The following is a 21,372-nucleotide window of genomic DNA, read 5'->3' as shown; positions in this document are numbered from 1 at the left end:
TGTCTGGGCAGGTAACAGCAACAGAGGACAACAAGCTCATGCACAAAGCAGTTTTGTCACTTTTAATGAAAGAACAACCCATATATTAGGATTCACCAGCTTCCTTCATTGGTCATATTTTATAAATTTAGAGACAGCAATCACTTCAAGTGGGAATGAAATGCAGTTTTGTCCACAGTGAAATACAGAAACTGTTTACAAACTCATTGTAAACACTACCAACGAGTAGGGACAGAAAAAAAATGAACAATGCCAAAGAGTACTAAAAATTCTGGCATGTGAAATGCAATTACCCATGAGGAGTTTGGCACAGTGTCAGCATTACTGTAGTAAAAAAAATGCTAATGGACTTGTTAACAAGATCTCGTGCTTCTCATTAAAGATCAGCAACATCTCCCGATACTATGCTACAGCACAGGTTAAGAATAGATTCACAGTGAAGGAAATCACCACCTCTTTCTGAAATAGAAGTTTTCCTTGAAACCTCCTAACTGAGCACCAGTTCTGAGTGGCTTGGGAGATTTGTCAAGATTACAGCCAGAGCGATTCTGCCTGCAGGCCCTTTTGAGCGAAAGCACAAAAGAGTAACAGAGGAAAAAGAAATAGCATAAAGCCTAACATTTCTATGCTTCCCTCTAAGTATCTGTTTATGCTTTCATATTATCAAGTGCCTACATAATTTTTTTTTGTTTGGTTTAGTTGCTTGGTTTTTGTTTTGTTTTGTTTGGGTGTTTTTTATTGTGTGGTTTTTTTTCTGGTTTTGGTTTTTTTTTAAAGCTAGGACTTCTCTGTCATGTGGAATTTAGCTTTCATCCAGTTTAACACTTTCTCTACAAACGCTCTTCAGCTCTGGGGATTACCACACTGAGTGAGTGCTAATCCTGTTTTACAGACTGGATCCAGCGAAAGTGTGTGTGCTCAGCACCACTGGAAATCTTCAAGAGCGTATGTGGTCCCAGTTTAGAAAAAAATTAAATTAACAATGCAACAAACCTAACAATCCCTACTTTCTTATTATTTTTCATCAGTCACATACCTCAAACTGCTTTACAAGGCAGGTAGCATTATCATGTTTTTACAGATGGAAAAAACTAATAATTTGCACAGGTTTATTTAATGGGCCAGTAACAGGATCAGAACAGGAATCCAGGTCTCCCAAGTCCCACCCAGGGCCCAGGAATATGAAATGCATGTCCTGCAGTGCTCCATTTGTCTGGCACACCCACACAGACTGTGTTTTTTTCAAACTATTACCAAAAATTAATCTCAGTATTACCCAAGAAAAAATGAAGTTTGGGTTCTTTTTATTTTTTTAGATTCAAATTTCTCCTTCTCTTCTCACACTGAATGGACTTATCTGTTTCTTCAGTAGTGCTACAAGCTGCTGTTTGTGTTAATGGACAGGGCAATTCAGTTCCTGAGAAATAAAGAAAATCTCAGCATAACTTCTCTATAGCAACTGTGACCTATAAGGTCCCAAATCCATGTAATCTTTGGTCTCTTGACATATTTGCCTTCTAAATATACTTCTAAAATGCCAATTTACTAAATCCATTTTGCAGATACACAGAAGGTCATGTTAAGTCTGTTAAAATTATCCAAAAATCTCAACATGGACTGCAATTTAATAATTTTTTTAAAAGGGAAGCAGATACTTGTATTTCACAGAGAGTGTGAATAGACCAATGCTCTTATCCAATCCCATGCTTTCCTTCCAATGAGATCACACTTCCTTTTTAAAAGGTTGCGTTTAAAAAAATAGCAATATTCGCAGCAAAAATTGTGCAAACACTTGGGAAATCTAGTTGCAACATAAATACGCAGAAAGAATTCCTTTGTAAAATGTAAAGGATTCCAGCTATTGATGTCCTAGAAGCAAACAACATTCAGCCGTTACTAAGAGATGAAAATCCACTTTGATAGAAGGCAAAACCTGAGTGTTAAAACATTCACAGAACACTTGTATTCTGCAAGAAGAAACCCTACAGACACTGAATACTGAGTTGATATTTTTTGTGGCATAAAGCCAGCATACATTCTGTCATGAATTTTATAAGATTTTTGACCTCTGCTGCTTGGATCAAAAGGTCATTCATTCATAAAGGATCTTGAAATGTGTACTGCTGCTTTGTACATCTTAGCTATCAGTTTAAGAATGATTAAGTCCCACTATGAAGAAAAAATATCCACTGCTGTTTAAAATATGTGCACACTATATTGTAATAGAATTGAGCTTTAGGTGCTTGAGATATGTGAATGAACAGATACGTGAAGAAATACAATAAAGATAAGAAAATTTTTTCTAACTATCACAGGAATGAATCAGAAAGATTAATATGATTCATCAACTCTACCTCTAAATAATCCTTGACTGCCACAATATAGGTCAAAATATGTCAAGAAGCCAGCTTTCCGTACGACTGTGGCTTTTATTTTACCTGAAATGAAAGGCCACCTGAAAATCCAGTTAGCCAAACTGGCATATAGCAGCACAAGAAAATACTATACTACACACTAAGCAGGAAATGGAACATGTGAAATGGGGGCCGCTCAAGGTTAAATAGCTGTCTGATGTTCTTCGTTGTGTATCCACAGCCATGTAAGCCTCTTCAGGTATGGTATTTAGCAACATCCATAATTTCCTTACCTTAGGCCATGTTTGCATTCTGTGCAGATTTGGAATTCAACACATGTCTTACAGTTTTCACTACATTTTCGGCAAATAATCTTATCTACAAAGGAAAAGAAGAAAACAGCCCAGAAAATCTTGGTCAGTTAACTTTAACAAAACTGTATGGATATATTATTGCAGGACTTTGCTTTCTAGCTTGACATCAGGAAAGGAAGCAGCAAGCTAGACTGAAACAGCTAAATTCTGCTGATTATTAGCTTTTTCCATCAAACATCAAGTAGTTTGATCTGTTTCTAAACATCTGAAGTTATAGTTGTACCCTGAGAAAAGTATTCTTTGAGGTTATTAAAAATCTTCATAAAAATTTTAAATCTGTATTAACTGTTCATAATATGGATTTAAATAATCTTTTCATATAGCAGTGATATGCAGTAATGGTTGCCATGTGTTCCAGAGACTGTCCTGCAATTTACCTCTAACACTTTCTAGGCAAGCAGCCTGTCACGTCTTCCTGATGTAGTGCTTAAAGACACACCCACATGGACAGGTCTAATCTTAACAAAGACAAGACATAAATTACTTAACACCTGTCTTTTCATCTCAAGAGCTCCCTACTTTAAGAGATGTCTCTCTCTCTCTCTCTCTCCTCAGACCTGCTGTCTTTTGAGATGCATTGTCATGTACCTTTCTGGAAAGAAAAACCCGATGCTCCCATTTAATCCTAGATTTTAATCTATCCATATTAACTGGGTAGAAAGAAATTCCCTTTACTGTAGTTCTCACAAAGCGAAAAATAGAATTAAAGTAGCACCTGTTTTTACTAATTCTCAAAAATGAACACAGAGCTTCATGATGCAGAAAGCAAAAGGTCAGGTACCTCAATGAACAAAGCTCCTGAGCACATATTTATTTTCTAAGTCTAAAGATGACTGAAGTCACTGCAGTTTGAATACTTATCCCAGCCAAAGCTGGAAATTAAACATGGCCAGTCTACTTGGGAATCACAGAAGGAAACTGAAGGCAGATGTCTCACATGGCAGAGAATTTCTGCTCTTGGGTCATCACATCTCTGCAGGTACTTAGGCCTGTCAGAAACATTTATTGCAACCATGTTTTACACCTGAGCCTATTTTTATTAGAGCTCCAGTTCAGTGGCCATGGTTGATTCCTCAGTTCTCTCTTCTATCTGGTGCCATATCATTTGAATTTGGGGGAATGGGGAATGCCTTGTTTTCAGAATATGGGTGCTCTCTGTCCCTTGCTGGAGTAGGGGTAACCTGCTCTGTCCTGCAGCTGACTTGCTCTTGAACTGCCCTCATTCTGCTACTCTTACTCCCAGCCACAGACAGAAAAGACACCCTGCCACCAAACATGGTTTTTAAAATAAAGGAAGATTTTTGAGGAGATTCTAGATCACACTTGGCAACAACTTAATAAGAGGAATAGGATAAGAGATAGGTGCATCAGCATTAACTTTTCCTGCTTGCAAGCATTTCAGCAACCTCCCCAGATCAAACTCTGTAGCCCACAATAAAGAAACAACAAGAAATACTAACTCTTATCCAGGTAAAACCCATCAGGGCAGTTGGTAATACAGCTATTGGTTACTTCATTCAGGTAGTAGCCAGATTTACAGGTCATGCACTGGTCACTATGGCCTCCAACACAGGTTTCACAATTGGGTGAGCATTTTTTACAGCGTTTCTTGTCTGCATTGTAGTGACCAGGTGGGCAGGTCGAAACACAGATCCTGCAGACAGCAGGGAAGAGAAGGCAGAGTCGTTAATGAAATAACCTGCCACCACATTCCTGGATCATGACTGCAAAGCAGAAGTATTTTTCAGCATTGCTGCTTTTCTAATGATCATGTGTTTACTAAGATGTAACCCTCCAAAGCATTGCATCAAGCTGTCTTTTCTTCCATTTATTTCCCTACAGCAAATGCTATGTCACTGGTAAATGCCTTGTCAGGCAGTCATACAGTATCATTTTTGACCATCTACATTTCTTCCTATCATGTTCAAACTCAATCACAGAAGCTGTAGTAGCTATCACAATTACATACATATATCTATTTATATCTGTATCTGTCTATATCTATATATCTCCTTTAGAAAAAAATAATAAAGAGATGGGGAAATAATCAGAGAAGGGTATTTGAAGGCTGTACTTTAAATTGATTAGCTAGGTGGTATTTTTTTTTAACTCCCAAGAAAATTTGTCAGATTCAGTGGAAAATGAATTATCCATGACTGCAGCAAAGAGAAGAGGAAAGGAAGTTAAGATATACACTAAGAAATCTATGAAGTAAAGATTTTTTCTCTTGGTCTTACCGTGTGTTGTTCTTAGATTTGTAGTAGTAGTGCAGACAGTCAGTACAATGATCTGGTCCTGGCCCATCACACCCTACTTTACTGCATTCTGCATTGCAGGGACCTGTAATAAAATGAGAATATGGGGGGTGGGAAGGGATAAAACTTCTTGTTTAGTACTTAGCACCCCTTAAAACACAGTATTTAAATGCAGAAGGCAATTATTCTGTTTCCTTGTTTGATTTGAATTCCAAATAGTAATTTGGCTCCATCAAAAATATTTTTTAGTACCTGAAGACCTTGCAAATACTGGTCTCGGTATTTTTTCACTGTGGTTTATGATCTTCAGCAAATGTGGCATCCTCTATGGAATCTATTGAAGAGAAACTATTTCTGGATGCAAACAGATGGTTTCCTGATGAGTAACAGATCATTATGAATCTTATTCAGAAATATGTATAAGCTTCTGTAATTCATAAAAAGGAGTTATTGGCAAAATCGCTTACAACAAGCAGGTCACTATAAACGATGAACAACATGATCACTGGCTACTCTGGTTACCAGCTGAGTAACAACTGGTCCAAGTGGCTACCACAACCCAACTGAACCAGCCAGCAGGGCCCAGATGCATTTTATTCTGCGCTGCTACATGCTGCAAAGGCCTCGGCTCCCCTCCAACATGAGATATTATATGATTCTATGTTTACAGTTTTCAAATAGTTACAGTTTTCAAAATAGTCCTTCCCACTATGGGAGGAGGGAACCATCCATTTCTGCCTTTATGTGGGTGAACAAAGCCAGGCAGTGAAGTTATAACGTTTATGATTGCTGTTTTCTCATGAATGAAATGTGTGGATTTTGCTAGTCACCTTGAAATTTCTCCTAACAAAAGTGAGTTTGTTTCATAGAAAACTCAAGAAGTTAGTGACATTTCCAGTAGAGATGTTAGTGTTTCATCACCTACCAAAACAAGGAGTTCAGCAGCTCTCAATCTATAATAGGGACTGGGGGTCTGACATGCTGTGGCAGGAGACTGCAATAACAGAAATTTCTGCATTGAGCTTTGTCCTGCTGTTTGCTTGCCAGAGCTACGCTTGAGATTCATCAGCTCTAATCATCTACACAATGCTCCTTATGCAGGGTTACATGTAGGAAACTGCCAACCTGACTTGTTTCGTAGTGCCAAAAATCTGTATCTGTTAAGGTCTAATGTTAAGTTTGGAAAACTTCTATAGGGATCAGTGAGAAACAACACAGATGTAGAAGATAATGTTCTTCATATACAAATATGTGTGCTCATGTGTGTATACATATTTTTATATACTTATGTGAAAAGCAGTGCATTCTTCATAGTATATTAAGTGTAGCTTTAAAATATATAACACTATGCTTACAAACTTATAAGATGAAATGAAAATATCTAACTTTGAATTATGAAACAAGAAGTTAAGAATCCACTTCACTGAACATTTTACATATGTAGAGTCTCAGGTCACTGCTTCAGACTATTACATGTTTGGTGAATGTGCAGAGTAAATGAATGTACGCACCTGAATAGTCATCTGTTCCATAGTCTTCTGTAGGGTCTTCAATGGGACTAGAGCGTACTCTTTCCACTTTTGGAAAATCATTTCTTGGTGAGTAAGGCTGGATCGATGTTCCATACAGTACTAAGGACCACTCTTTCAATTTGCCTAGAAGTTAAGTATTTAAAATCTAGTTTTAGAACCCATTTCTATTTTATGTGTCCTATAAACACTTACACCTATAAAGATGAATTTGTCAGTTGGTATGAAAAAATTTCTTTTCAAGTGTCTTCAGTTTAATATAGATAGTACAATTGTTGCTTTACTATGAACTGAGAAAGCATACTTTCTTCAATCAGATCTTTACACAGTATTTTCATAGCACTTCAGCCTCTTGTTGGTCTAGTTTGTGTCATGGGCTGAACTCAATATAAAAAATAAACAACAAAACCTTTGGTCATACAGTTATTTGGAAAATCCAAACTCCACAAGGAGTTTTTGCTCTACATTTCACTTTCCCTCAGAACATTAATTATCCACTAATTATTATTTGAGATCTTTTAGCTAACTAGCTGTATTTAGAATTCTGACTTAAGAAAGTGGTTACATTTTGTTTAGTACTTAGAGCAGGGGTACTTGAACTTTTTAACCGGGGGGCCGGCACACAGATGCAGTGGCAGGCAGCCATCTGCGGCTGCTTGGTTTCCCCCCCCAACCCCCGGTGTGGGAGGGGGGCAGGGGGGTCTGTAAATACCGGGGGCTGGATTGAGGAGCCTGGGGGCCATATCTGGCCCGCGGGCCGTAGTTTGAGCACCCCTGACTTAGAGAATACTTCTCATTGGCTTACAGGACACATCACGATGAACATGAAAAAACTTATTTTCAAATCCCCATGGTAGAATATCAGGGTCCCCTCCCAAACCAGCATGATTTATTTATTTGCCCTAGTTAGTTGGCAGATGTATCACTGCATTGTTTGTGTTCATCACTAATATTTTATCTTCTTAGTACTTGAGTGAAGAAAGAAAAAATTGTTTGCCTGCCTGAAGCATTATCAGACTTTTTGGCAATTTATTTTGTGGAAGAATAAAGAGATAAATATGTATCAAGTCACCAGTTCAGGCTGTCACAACACGAAATGTGAACTTTCAGTCCTCACCTTTCTGTCTATACTACCAAGTGAATAAATTTTTGTGAAAGGGCAAAAGGTCTCAGGCCTGAAATAACAAAGTAATGATGCATAAAAAACCACATCCTTGCTTGAAAAGATGTAAAGTAAGTTTGGTCTTACCCTGTCTCTTGATTATATTTATCTGTGTTGGGCTAGCTAGTTCTAAATGTCAAATTCTCATCAGAAGAGAAAGGAAACAGAGGAGAGGAGCTGAGAGTATTTATTTTTTGAATTTGAAAGATCCTGTTTTGGAGGCAGTTCTGTGGTTAAAATAGTCTTCCTTTAGAACTATTATTTAAAGGGAAATGTAATCCAGGTATGTCTCTTCTTAAGAAAATCACTTAGTATACTTCATGTAAAATTAAATTCAGCCAATCTTCCTCTTCTTTCATTTTAACAATACTCAATAATTTGAGCTTTCATGTTGTTCACTTGGGCTTTTTCAACACATGCAAGCAAATTACTTTGACCTTGAAAGCAATTTTCTGTATCTTTCCCAGTGTCATCTGGTTTTCTTCATTGACATGACCAAGACAATACATTACCTCTCTGCTTTTACCTTCATCCTTCTAAGCAGTAAGCAACAATAAGAAAACCTGACAGATGATCACCCAGTTCTTTTAAATGGTTTATAATGGGGTTAAAGATGGGAAACTCTGTTATCTCTCTGTCTCTTGCCAAGCCAATTTAATCTTTCTGGGACAGAAATTTCTACACTTCATATGAAACTTTCTCTGCTCTATACTCGGTTTTTGAGAAGCAGCTTTGGGCAAGAGACTGCATCACATGACTTTTCACAGTTAAAGCAAGGCATTAATTCTAAAGAGACATTCAATCCTGATTAAAAAAATTAACTGATGAAAAGTCTACCACACCTGCTGCCAAACTACTGGCTAATTACCTTGGGTGTAAAACTGCATGCACCTTATTTTCAATTTGTCTTTTCCTACCTCTAGCACACAGCTATGTAGCTCTTTAGTCTTGATGAGATTAAAAGGACCCAAATTACATATTTTCTTCCTGTATAGACACGTGAGGATCAAGTTATATCTCAGTGTTCTTTAGAGTGATTCACGTGGGTCCTAAAAGGCACTTTTTAGGAAAGAAGTCACATAGGGAGCTCATTTTTAACCAGATATGCAGTCATCTCTACATCTTTTTCAAAGCTACAGCTTCTCCACTTGTAGTTTCTGTCCTTGTTTTTTAACCCATTTCAATACCATAGGAACCATAATGTACTGGATGCAATCAAAAAATGTGTGTTTTGCTAAGCTATTCAGATTTTTTCATCCTAGTCATTATTGCTTCAAAGATCATTAAACTTCCCAAGGGCTGATTTCATACTTCCAGAACACTGATAAAAACACTGAATACTCAAAAAAACTATTTGCAAAGACCCACTAAAATTAACCACAGGTAAAGATGATCCTCAGACACAGTGTATTCTGTCTGGGCTGTATGCACATGGAAGGGCTTGTACTAACATTACTGCGCGAGGGATTGGTCCTTTGAATGTATACCCAATGCCAAGGGGCAGTGAGAGGGATAACACAGGGTCTCTCGGGTGTTTAGTTTCCTTTTAAGAATGGTTCACTAAATAAAGAGGGGGGAAATTCATGTGACTTGCCAGCAAATAAATGAAGTCTGCCTCAAGGCAGGTTTAATTTGCACAATGAAAATATTTCAATAACTAAGTATATATACATACACACATACACTTTTATAATGGATAAACAAAGTGTGCATGTTTAAGCCAAAATCTTTCTTTCCCCATTTTTGGCCAATTCCATCATTTAGTTTGGCTAGACTAATCCTTTACCCTGCTTGTATTTAGTATGCAACAAAGGTCCCACATTGTATGTATAGGAGAAAGGGCATATCACATTGTTTCACAGCAAGCACATGTCCACCTCCATAAACTCTACAGAATTAAATGCAGAAATCACATGCACTGCTTTTATGAACTGGACCCTGCATTACTTTACAGGCAACAGATGTGGCATTACCTTGCCAATGCAGCAATATGATGACATGCTGGCTCTTTGTTCTCAATTTGATTACAGGAAAACTGCAGCTTTTAATTATAAGACCTTTCAATAGCTAAATAAATGCACACAACATGGAACAGGCATAATGGTGATATCAGTGTGATAAACTGCAGGCTATGGTGATAAACTTGAGGCACCATGAACTGTGTGTAAGCACCTTTTGTTTACTTCACATTCTGTTCAGTGCGGAGGCTAACCCCAAAATGCCCAGCTGAGTTTGTGCACCTAACACCTGGCAGGCACTTCCAAATCTTTCCAACCAGAAGTACTACTGGACAGCTTCCACCACAGGGCAAGCGCTGCTCTAGAAAGTTGGACATATATTATAAAACAGTATACAATGAACCAGGATCCAAATTCACAATCAGACTGCATCTTTTCAAAGCCAAATATCTGTAAAAACCTAACCAGTCTCAACTACTGTTTCACATTGTGGTTAAAAGAAGGTAAAGAGTAAGCTTTCCAGCCGGACATCTTCAGTGTGTCACCTTCTTCCAGAACCCCTGACTGTGCAGGTCTACTTTCCCCACATCCCCTGGCCTTACTGCCCTTTTCTTCCAGAGCTGGATCTTCAGGCTTTAGTCCTCTAGGAGCAAGAGAAATCAGTCATATGATACTAACTACTGTAGCACTGAGAAGTGTGTATATATAAAGTATTGAAATCAATAAATCAGTAAGATCTATACAACTATGTATGTAAAAGAGGAGCGTGCAGGAACAAGCTTTACAGTGTAAAGCTGGAAATGTAGCTGGTCACTTTTAGACTGTCCTGGTGACATAGAAGGGTTGTTAAGGATGTCTGGAGAATAGCCTGTGTGAACAGTTTGCAAAATGGCTCCATGCTACCTCTTTTCTAGGCTTTAGTACAGGGATTGTGCCAGGGGAGAGAGAAGAGGGTAATAGCTGAAACATATTGCACTATGGCTCTGCTTCTTGGCTGTTGGAAGAACCACGGAGTTCCGGTACAATCGCAGGTGAGGAGCTACCTGAAATTGTCCTTCAAGCCAGAGATACTCTTTGCTGTGTCAGGAATAACAAGTACAAGAAGGAGTTGAAAAATATTGACTGTTTTTTTGGTAATCTCATTAAATTACTTAGTTGTTGTGTAATACCTCCCCTCTATCAAATTCTTAAGCACTTCAGTTTGCATTTTAGTCAATGTTTCTTTGTGCTTTTTCATGTAGTAGAAACAATAAAAGTACTTAGTGAGGCTCATTTGAATAGTTTTAATGACTTCCAATAACCTATTAATTCAGGAACAAACATACTTAAAAATCCCCTGCTGTTAAGTTTACAAAGATATATTTTTATAGCTTCAAGTACTTTAAGTTAACATCTATGTCTCCAAATTCAGAACTGATTTTTAGCAAATCAGTTAGAAAACTTTTACTGCAAGTTTACTTAGCTGCCTGAGATGGAATCTATCTTTTATTTCACTGAATTATAAAATAATTCTATGGCAAATGTCATTTTAATCCTAAATATATTTCATACCAGAATTCTTATAATTATTTGTTATCTATCAGAAAGCAGCAGTCAACTAGATTTGTCACTTTCAATGTAATATTATTGAATTCTGACATGCTGTCCAAATAGAGTGTTAATTTAAATTTAGTGATAAATGATTTCCAATACATCAGTAGTATTTGCCTCTCTAACATGTTTTAATCTAGATTATTTGTTTATCTGATATTTCACCTTTGATTATTTTTATTAAATGGTTTCTACCTATTTTGATGTGAGACTCCAAAGGAAAGACTACACGCAGTGTCCATGCATAAACAGTGGTATTTTTGTCTGTGTATAATATATCTATTTCAAAATGGTTTTTAAGGTTTTAATTTTCAGTAAGACCAAAGGCAAGTATATACTCATTTCTCACAACCAGCAAATAGAAATAAGCATGTACTCCTGTAAATGTCTTTGAAAGCCCTTCTCTCAATCTCCATTTCTTTCAAAGTGCTCATACTGAAATATGTGAATGAAACTGTGCAGTGGGAATTAAAAGCAGAAGAATGTCTGTAGCCTCAAAAATTCTTACTAGGAGCACAGTTTGTAAGTGGGCAAATGCCAGGTCTGCCCATACACACGGGAGCACGATGCAACTTACCAGTGGTAGCAAGCTGTGAATTTCTTTGTCTTGTATGGTGGGACTTTCTAGTTGTGTAAGCACTGACAAATGCCACTTTTTCATATGGTTAGGATAAAAAATACAAAGCAAAGAAAACCAACATGTAAATAAATTTCTGGGCCCTATTTAGCTGATACAGGCCAAGAAAATATGAGCCCTGTATCAGCCATGAAAATCACAGGCAATATCAGCAAAGCAGAGTAACTCTGGGCTCCTCTAACATGTTGAAGACCTGTATGATAAATCTATATCCAACATCCAAGAAAACAGATGCCTGCATATGGAGATAATAAACTTCTTTCAAAGGTGGTACATGCAGTTTCATGCAGTTTTGTAGCTTTGTCCTTGAAAACTGCATCTAGGAAAGATTTGGCTTTCTTTAAAGTGGCTTTCTTTAAAGCACCGACTGTTGGCAATCTGTCAGATGGTACAGGGGTCTGTCTCTGCTTGAAGAATTCATGTCTGGTATGGTGTAGCTCTGAATTGCCAAAGCCTTTTTTCCTACTGTGAAGCAACACATGTGACTGCAAGAAAGAGGGCAGTTTACCCCTGAGATGAAATTCCCTATGGAAACCAGAAGTAAATTCAGAGTAAAAGAGAACCACATATCTTAAAGCAATGGAAAAATGAAGAGTGTATTGAAAACTGAAATTAAGAATAATGCTCTTCACAGCTCTGCCTTCACACTAAAAGCAGTGAGATGTTCCAACTGTAAATAAAAGATAGAAATCAATCAAGGCAGTATTAGCAACTGCAAGCCCAAATAAAGGTTACAGTCATACCTGGAGTCTTGAAATTTCTCAGCTGAGATGGAGTGTCACAGATTTCCAAGATCCAGTCACCTGCTGCTTTTTCACTCCAGCAATGAGTAGTCATAAACTCCCAGTTTTTGAATCCTTCCATGGAATGATCAAATAGCCTAAATAAAATCATGACATTATTTTAATAATGTTTAATATTAATGTCTTATTTATTAGTTTTTACTTATTAATTTATTTAAAAATTAATACATTTTAAATAATGATTAAAAAAATAATGACATTTTATTTGAGGAGCTAAGCCTCCCAGTCTGCAATGTCTTGAATGACATACTAATTAGCCAGTTCATTCATCTGTGTCTTTACATAATGCCACTCATGATGGTTTTCACACACATATTTCAAGTACACTCAACAGTTCCTTATCGTTTTGATGGAAAAGATTCCTTACTTGTCATCATTTGTCATAACGTTAAAGAGTAAGGAAATAGAATGCATTTTAAGAAAAAATAGCAATTGCTAAACCTGTTTAATAGGATTCATGTGTCTTGGGAAAAGTGCATACAATACAGCATATCCCTTGCTTTAACAGAGTGATGTAAATAGAAACAACTCTTAAGTTGGAAAATTGCTGTAATATTTATTTTTGGCTTTGGATCAGAATACTCAAAAGGGGTTTAAGAACAATAAAAAGTATTAAGTGACTGAGACAATATTAGCAATTCAATATGTGTGACTTCTTGTGAGGACATAAATGCAACTGAAACATTGGTCTTAAACCCCAAACGACCAAGGTATCACTCTCTTCAAACACTTGGAAGAATTGGGTTTAGGTGAAACTGAGACACTAATGGCATCTAATGGTTTAATCTAGCCAACAACATTACGATAATTTAATTACCTAGGTTGCAGGTGAAGAGGTTGGAGCTTAGGCCTGGATTATGGTAATTTCTAATATGGTGGCCCAGTTCAGAGGCTGTAATGTGATGCTGATCCCATGAGGGAAGGGGAAGTAGGACTGACCAGAGATTTTATTATCTAAAACTGTAATTTATTAATGAGATTTTGGGAAGACACAAGAAAATTTTCACTTTTATTCAGTGCTCACAGCGTGTTGCCAGGTACCCCAAAGCCATTGATGGGAGGTGCACTCTGATCAAGACTGTTGCCTCCAATAAAATGGCACAGCTCAGCTTTAAAAAATACATATATATATACACATCCACATGCAAGCACGTATCTATATTTCTATACAGATACATCCATGTAAGTACATATAAATTTTTATATATGTATATATACACATAGATATATATGTATGTATGTTTATCACTATTTTAATTTGGACTTTATTGTGAAAATTCCACTGGTAATAGCTATGCTTGAATATTTTTCATAAAACAAGATTTCTACAGTAGAAAATCCAATAAATTTAAAACCCTTTTCCATAAAATAGAGAAAAATCTAGTATTAGACTACAAAAATACTATATTTTGCACTCACATGATTCTTTACTATCAATTTCTAAGCTAATTCAAGCTTTAGTCTAAAAAGGTTGTGAAGTTCAGTAAACACTGGGAAAGCAGGATACTTTCATAGCAATGTATGCGCCAACTTCTCGCAAAAATTGCCATACAGGATGTCAATAAAATGCCATGCTTATTGCTGAAAACTGGTCAGTCAAAGGCACAGGGTCAGGTACTGCATATCCACACTTACTGCAACAGGACCTGCATGGATCTGCATGCCTGGTGCACTTTATAGTGCTCAGCCTAAAGCTGGTTTTCACGCTCTCATTTATGCAAACTTTTTCCATTTTAAATGAATGTCTGTAATAATACTCTGTTTTATTAGTTTTATATTATTTAAATAAAATTAAAATATAGAAATACATTTTGAATTAGGGTTTATTGTGACTGATTATTGGGTGAGATTTTCTTCTCATGACGTTTTGTGCCTCTATGTGTGTGCGTATATATTCTGCCAGCAGAATTGTCCTGTTTCATGTCACTGCTAAATCAGTTATTTGAATACAGCACATCCCACAAACACATGGCACACATCATTTACTGAAAGAGTAGAAATTATTATGCAGTTATTACCCCATGTCTGTATGTAAGTATGTTCAATTGAAATCATTAGGTAGGTTATTTCTGACAGTTAGTCAATTTATCATGCCATGTTTTGCTGATAACAAATGTATTACTTTCTGAACACTGTCAATCTGTCAAGGCAGCAATAGTTCTCTTTGCCATTGTGGCAACTAAATAATATAGTATTATGTAAGCACTGTACAATTGTAAATTCTGTATTCACTGGGCTTCCATTCACATACATAGAAATGGAAGTTGCTGTTTATTTTTCTGTAGTTAGTTCAATATTTCTCACAGTGTTTTTTGTTTAAGGTTGTTTATTTGGCATGTTTTGGAATTATAAAATGGTTTCATATTTCCCATTTAATATTGCATCAACCTTTTAAGTAATTTTGGTAGGAAGAGACAAAAATCTCTTATGACTTTATCATAGGTATATAAAACCACCTTTACCCAAAATATTCTATGGCTGAAACTGTAAGCTTTCATATCTCCATCCATGGAAATGGGGAAAATTAGCAGCTTTCTCATCTGCATGTGTCAGGGAAGATCACTTAAAACTTCTGTGTGTGGATCTAAAGACAATGTATTTAAAAGGTATGCATACACATATTTTTTATTTTAAATTTCCATTTTACATCTGGTTATCACAGTTAATTATATGAAGCAATGGGGATCTCTGAGCTGTCGTGATAAAGCTGTTTGGAGAAGAGTAGCATGAACAATAGGGTACAGTGCTTGCCAGCTTGAAATAATGGATAGTACAGCAACCACCATCTTTAAATATGGAGAGCTTGTTCCCTGGGACCACACATATCCACATGAAATGCTCCATCATGACCTATAGACATGTCAGACTGCTGAGCTTCATACACCACACTGGTCAACTAGTTGCATGACTGATACTTATAGCTGTCTTAAAAGCTGCACATGTTTTCCTATTGAATTTGCAGTAAACCTGCAGAAACTTCACTCCAGGCAGAAATCTTAATGCAAGAGCATGAATGAACCTGTTGCCATACATATACAGACTTCTCCTACCTTATCCTGCATTTGAAAATGGACACCTGATTAGGCCAAGGGCAATAGGGGACCCTGACTGTCCATCACACAATCCAGTTTATTCCAAGTGAAACTCAATGTAGTAAGTGTTATAGGAAGATTGAGGCTGGGTTAATTTTCATAAAGCTGGGAAAAAATTCATTCATTCTTACTACAGTAGCTGGGGCAAGTGTATCTGCAGGAAGTAGAAATTCTAGGCATTCTTCTTCCACCTCTCTTAAACAGCTCCTCTCTTTTCTGTTCAGTTCAGTACAGACCTTGGAAGCAGAGATATTTAGCTGGATCCTACATATGTCCTTAGCCACTTGTCTTTACTCCTGCTTCAACTGGAAAATTAGGTCAAACTTTCAATGGTGGGTTCAAATTTTCCACTAAAACTGAACTTGAGATATTAAATTCTAAAGCTAATACATGCCTACTCTGCAGATCCCTGATGAATTCTTTACTAGTCTCAGTCAGCAAAGGCATGTGTCACACTAAATCTCAGATACGCTGCACTTCATTTTCCCCCACATTATTCTTTGAGCATGTTCCAGGATCAATTTTAGAGTTACATGGAAGATAGTGTCACTTACATGCATTCATTTACTCTTTTGTATATAAATCCCATTAGCCCTTTCTGCAGAGGTGTGCAAATCAACAATATTTTTTCTCCTCTTTGATAATGAAAATAAAAAGTTTTTTTTTTAAAAAAAATTGATGTTGTGTCTGTAGTACCCCCAGAGCTCCTCAGCCTATCTACAACTAGTACTGCCAGGGTACAACAACAAAAAATAATTTTAAAATGTATTGACCTTGCAATTACAGTTCAAAGAATGGTTAGTAGAAAGGTAGTGGGATGTCTAATCACATTCCCCGGCAAAAAAAAAAAAAAAAAAAAAGAAAAGAGAAAGAGAAAGAAAATAGATATAGACAACCTGAATGAAATAAAACATTGCAAGTATGAGTTGGGAGAGAGAATTTTCTGAGAACTGCTTCATCCTGTAGACATAGCACAAGCACAGGATTGCTGTTTGGTCATCCTGGACTTAATAATACCACCACAAAGTCCTTTTCAGTTAGTGTGTAAGGTTCAGCATGACAGCTGGCCCTATCCTTTTCATCATATTTGGATACATGAAATGTTGTTTTTGTTTATTAGAGTGTAAAGTGTAAACTGCAATAAAAATGTAAGATAGCCTGGTCCGGAAATCAAAATGTGCTTCTATGAGAAAAACGTTTCCTCTGCTGATTCACCAAGACTTTTTATGAAGCAAACTAGGAAGTAAGATTAGGTGAGAATAACTTGGGTTTGATCTAAGAGGAGGGTATTGTTAAAACATTGATTATCTGAAGTTTCATGATAGGAAAAAGATGGTCATGAAAATACTTCCCTTTGTTACTAAACAGAGGTATTATTAATATCAGTGGCATATAAGCATAGGAAGCTAGTGGCCTGGAAACTTGCCACCACGTGGCTAAAGAATTTCAGTTACGCAGTTCGAATGGCAGCAGCTGCTTTAAATTTAAAGGGCAAGGATTAAACAAGCCATGACTTCAGTGGGAGATAAACGAGCCCCAAGTTTGCTTCTTTTATCCTCTTTGTATTTAGCTTCTTGTCCATAACTCCTATACTGAATGTTTGTTAGAACTGACCTTGGTATGTCTCAAAAGCACTCAGAAACCCATGCTGCCAGATCCAATGGCCTATTGTTTTTAGAAAGGGGATACTGTTCCCCTCTGGACTTTATTGTGGCCTCACCCTCACACCAGCCAGCACTTTCCAAGCCTGTATTTTCCTCTGCTGCAGTACATCCAATGTAATCATGTTTAGTACTTTCCAAACAACAAAGCAGATGTTCCCTGTAATGCAGTTTTTGAAGAATGCACGAGGCTCAAGCCAGTGACAGTGTAATCCACCAAATGCCTGCAAAGGAATCCACACTGACTCTGACTAACAAGTTTTCTTACTGAAGTCATTTTAAGTGATGCCAACATTAAGGATAAAATATGCAGAAAAAAGGCCAGATACTGCCTTGAGGGACCTACATGTCAATGCACCAGAAACTACACAGTGACTCTTCTTCCAGAATTGGTGGAGAAGCGCACATATGTAAAATATACCTTTTGCACTTTAAGACATTTTACCAGCAAACTGTTTCAAATTAAACCCAGATGAGTAACAGTAAAGCAATGAGGTTTTCCCTGGGTTCAGTAAAAACAGCTGGTATTGCTGCTATTAATCATGTGCGTGTGCATTAAAAGGTCTTGTACATCTGAGAAAAGCATCTCAGTCAGGTAGTAGCAACATACAACAGCGTCTGGGACCTTTACCTATAAACCCCACCCCCCAGACCGCTTACTGCCAATGCATCCTTCATGCTACTTGTACTTGAATGCATTTATTCTGATGCCCTCCTCAATAATACTTTAAAAATCAAATGCCTCATAACTAAATTCTCATGTTAGTGAATAGAAACACTCCTACTCTGAGTTTTATTTCATAACATGATACTAAAACATAAACTCAACAACACTCACTATACTACTAACTGTAAGACCACTAAACTGGAAGACTTCTTCCAGCAAGACCAAATAAAACAAGCCTTGAAATACCATTTTGAAAAGTACTGTGCCCATACTTATCATTTTACCCTAAGGGCGGGCTTGGGAAGACTTCAGATATTTCAGACCTAGATTCTGCAAAATACCTTTATTCCTTAATATTAGTAGCCCAGATTTGCTTGTTTCAGCCAAATGTGATGAACAAGTCAGTGTATCTCTGAAGCCTGCACGGGAAGGGAATTTTGGTGTGACTGTGAGTATTCAATCTGTCATGAATAATTTGGGTTTTGGAAAGTGGCAAAACATTAAAAGGCCTTTCAGGTTTCTTTGTTTCCTGGTTAGCCTTCTGATAGCATAGGATAAGAAACAGCTGAACATCACCTTATTTTAATACATATATTTGCATTCTCTCTCTCTACCACAGGTACAGAAAATAATTATTTTCTAAGGTGCAGGGGTTATGAAGAGACTGACTGAATTAAACTTTGTACATATTCCACATACCAGTCATCACCAGAGCTGAACTGTGAATACTGGAATGTCTTTATCTCCCACTTGCTGTGAGTCAGCTGCAAGACATGAAAGCCTAGAGCCAAAAGTTAGCTGTGTTAAGACCACTGGGTTTACACAAGATTGTTTTCTTTGGATACCTAGTTGGAGGACTTTTAATTTTTTTCATTCTGAAGCATGGAAGCACTGCTGTATGAAAATGGAATAGAAAACTAAAGAAGAATTTCTTTAAACAGAAAAACAAAAGCCTGTTTCATAACCACTTAGAGGGAAGAAGTCTGCCTCTGCAATGGTCAGCAGAGGACAAAGTCTTTCTTCAGCATAGCAGGGAGATCCACAGATGTGTGTGCCCATGGGCTTTATCAGCAAGACACTGAGAACACTCATAATGAAACACAGGAGATATTCTAGAGGGCCCCAGAATTCCAGGACAACTTTCTCTCCATTGGGTGAATTAATGTCTACAGCTTGAAGAGTATTTTCAGTAGACCTTTTCTTTTAAATGAACCTAATCTCTAATGGAAATGTGAATTCACACTTCAATCAGAACCAAGCCCATTTGAGCTCCGCTTGTCTCCAAACCAGGTCCTTCCTTTCAAGAGGAAAGAGAAGTCCTGCCACTGAGGGACAGGAAGACACACAAGTCTCCAGGCGAGATAGTCACTATATCAGCAAATCTGACTAGGGGAATGTGGATGATGAAGCAGTCTGGAAATCAGGCCACTCCCAATTCATTAAAAGTCCTGGAGAGCAGGACTGGGGATATAAACTTTTTTGAAGACGTGAATGTGATGGCAGAAGAGCCCTCACAATATAGGTTTCAACACATGGCAGCTTTTGCTGTTTCTGAGATATATAACATCAATTAGTATGGTGTGGGAGCCATGTTTTGCATACAGCCAAATGACAGTCATCTAAATCTGCTAGTCACCAAGGAAAAATAATTTCCTATCATACTATGTCCCATAGTAATTTCTAGCCAGCTGGAGAAGTATAGAAGCATTTCTTATAGTAACTTATTTGCACATTTGGAAATGGGGTAGAGTTTGGGAAGATTTCTGGGATTTCTTAGTGCTTTAACCATCCTTGGTAGGAGTCAGTGCTCTTGATCAATGATCTAGCAAGATTTATTTGGGAAGGACTGCCAGTGTTTTCTTCCATGAAAATTTCTGCTAGGAGACCAGAGAAATAGAAATATCACTGGGAAGTCTTTCCGTTTGCTGAGGATAAATACTAATGATGCATCTCATATCCAGGGACTGAAATTGTACTAATATTGGAAACGCTGCGTTGGATAAAGAGATACTTGTGTGAGCCCAGTTTGGGAAAAGGCAATTTGATGCTGTGTCACAGTTTCTCCAAGAACCTAACACAGAGGTGATGGGATGAGAAAAAGGACTGCTATTTCTTAGTGGTTGTTGTTAGAGGGGCTGGACAAGCAAGTATCCATCACAGATCTGTGGGATGAAGGAAACTGCTGACTTCTAAAAAACTGAGGAGACTGTTTAAAAACGGACCCTTTAATTTAAAAGTACTAGTGCAACTTCTCAGCATTGTTCTGCTAGGAGCATTTGATAGGTTGAGCATACTACTTCAATATGCAAGGGGAAAAAAAGGATATGGAAATTGGTAATATTGGGAGTCATAACCATATTCACAAAGCTTAAAGAAAATAGAAGTAGAGAGCTACTCTTCTGTCAGATTTTTATTACTAGTGAACAAAGGATAAGAAAGGAGAAAAATGAAAAATAAGTGCCAATAGTATGTAGAAACACACTTCCGTTCAACTTCTTTCTGTAACACTAAGCCTATTATTATTTCTTCACATTTTCCAGCATCTAATACTTGATGAGACACACAAGACTTTGAAATTGGCTAATATTTGTTTTGGAGATGATGTCCTTCACCAGCTTTACAGCCTAGTCTTCTACTGATAAAGGCAAAGATACTGAAGTTCATTTGTGCTTCACTATCCCCATCTCTCTCAGAAAAAATAATTAGTCTGTGTCTGCCAGCAAACCTACTGTAACAGCTTGACTGTTCTTTGCTGATGCTGCAATTTCAGTGCAGGCTGTGCATGCTGAGTGGACTGTGAAGTTGCGTTGTCATACTATACCTGTTGGCCAAGAGCTGTGACCTAGTTCCAGAAGGAGAGGTTAGGTAAATTGCCAAGTCTCCACGTCGAGGGTGAGTAATAGTGATGCGTACAACAACATGCTCCAAGTAGATCACATGGTGGTTAGGATTATCTGAACAGCCAGTAGCTTTGTAAATTGAACGGACAATGCTGTCAGGTCGTATTGTCCTATAACAAGCATATAAAACAACATCAGCATTTCTTGCTTGTTCTGTAAAATAAGACAACTGCATCTTTTTTGCTTAGTAGTGAATGACAGTGTTGGACGATTGTTTCTGAGAAGTCAGTAGCTATAACTGTTTTAGCACTTCTGAGCTGAAACTATCATCATGGTAATTATCTTACTGCAGCTAATGGGAACTACCTGGCTTTCTGTTAAGCGTGTACACATGCTAAAAGAGGACACTGAAAAACCTGTAATAGGAATAAGCCTTTGGGACAGAGCATT

At 37.3% G+C, this 21,372-nt stretch overlaps 1 protein-coding gene across 2 annotated transcripts in view; it reads right to left on the bottom strand.

Moving 5' to 3' along the window:
• Positions 1 to 21,372, bottom strand: part of PCSK5 (proprotein convertase subtilisin/kexin type 5) — a 247,559-nt gene that overhangs the window by 66,621 nt on the left and 159,566 nt on the right. For both annotated transcript variants that reach the window (XM_027793522.2, XM_055791267.1), the window contains exons 12-17: positions 20,904 to 21,092; positions 12,603 to 12,739; positions 6,495 to 6,638; positions 4,966 to 5,068; positions 4,189 to 4,382; positions 2,648 to 2,732 (exon numbers count right to left, since the gene is read on the bottom strand). In XM_027793522.2, the coding sequence (XP_027649323.1) occupies positions 2,648 to 2,732; positions 4,189 to 4,382; positions 4,966 to 5,068; positions 6,495 to 6,638; positions 12,603 to 12,739; positions 20,904 to 21,092 (852 nt within the window). The remainder of the gene's footprint in view (positions 1 to 2,647; positions 2,733 to 4,188; positions 4,383 to 4,965; positions 5,069 to 6,494; positions 6,639 to 12,602; positions 12,740 to 20,903; positions 21,093 to 21,372) is intronic.

Source organism: Falco peregrinus, chromosome Z, assembly GCF_023634155.1.
Source record: "Falco peregrinus isolate bFalPer1 chromosome Z, bFalPer1.pri, whole genome shotgun sequence".
NCBI classification, from domain to species: domain Eukaryota; kingdom Metazoa; phylum Chordata; class Aves; order Falconiformes; family Falconidae; genus Falco; species Falco peregrinus.
This window is presented reverse-complemented; position numbering and strand designations above follow the sequence as displayed.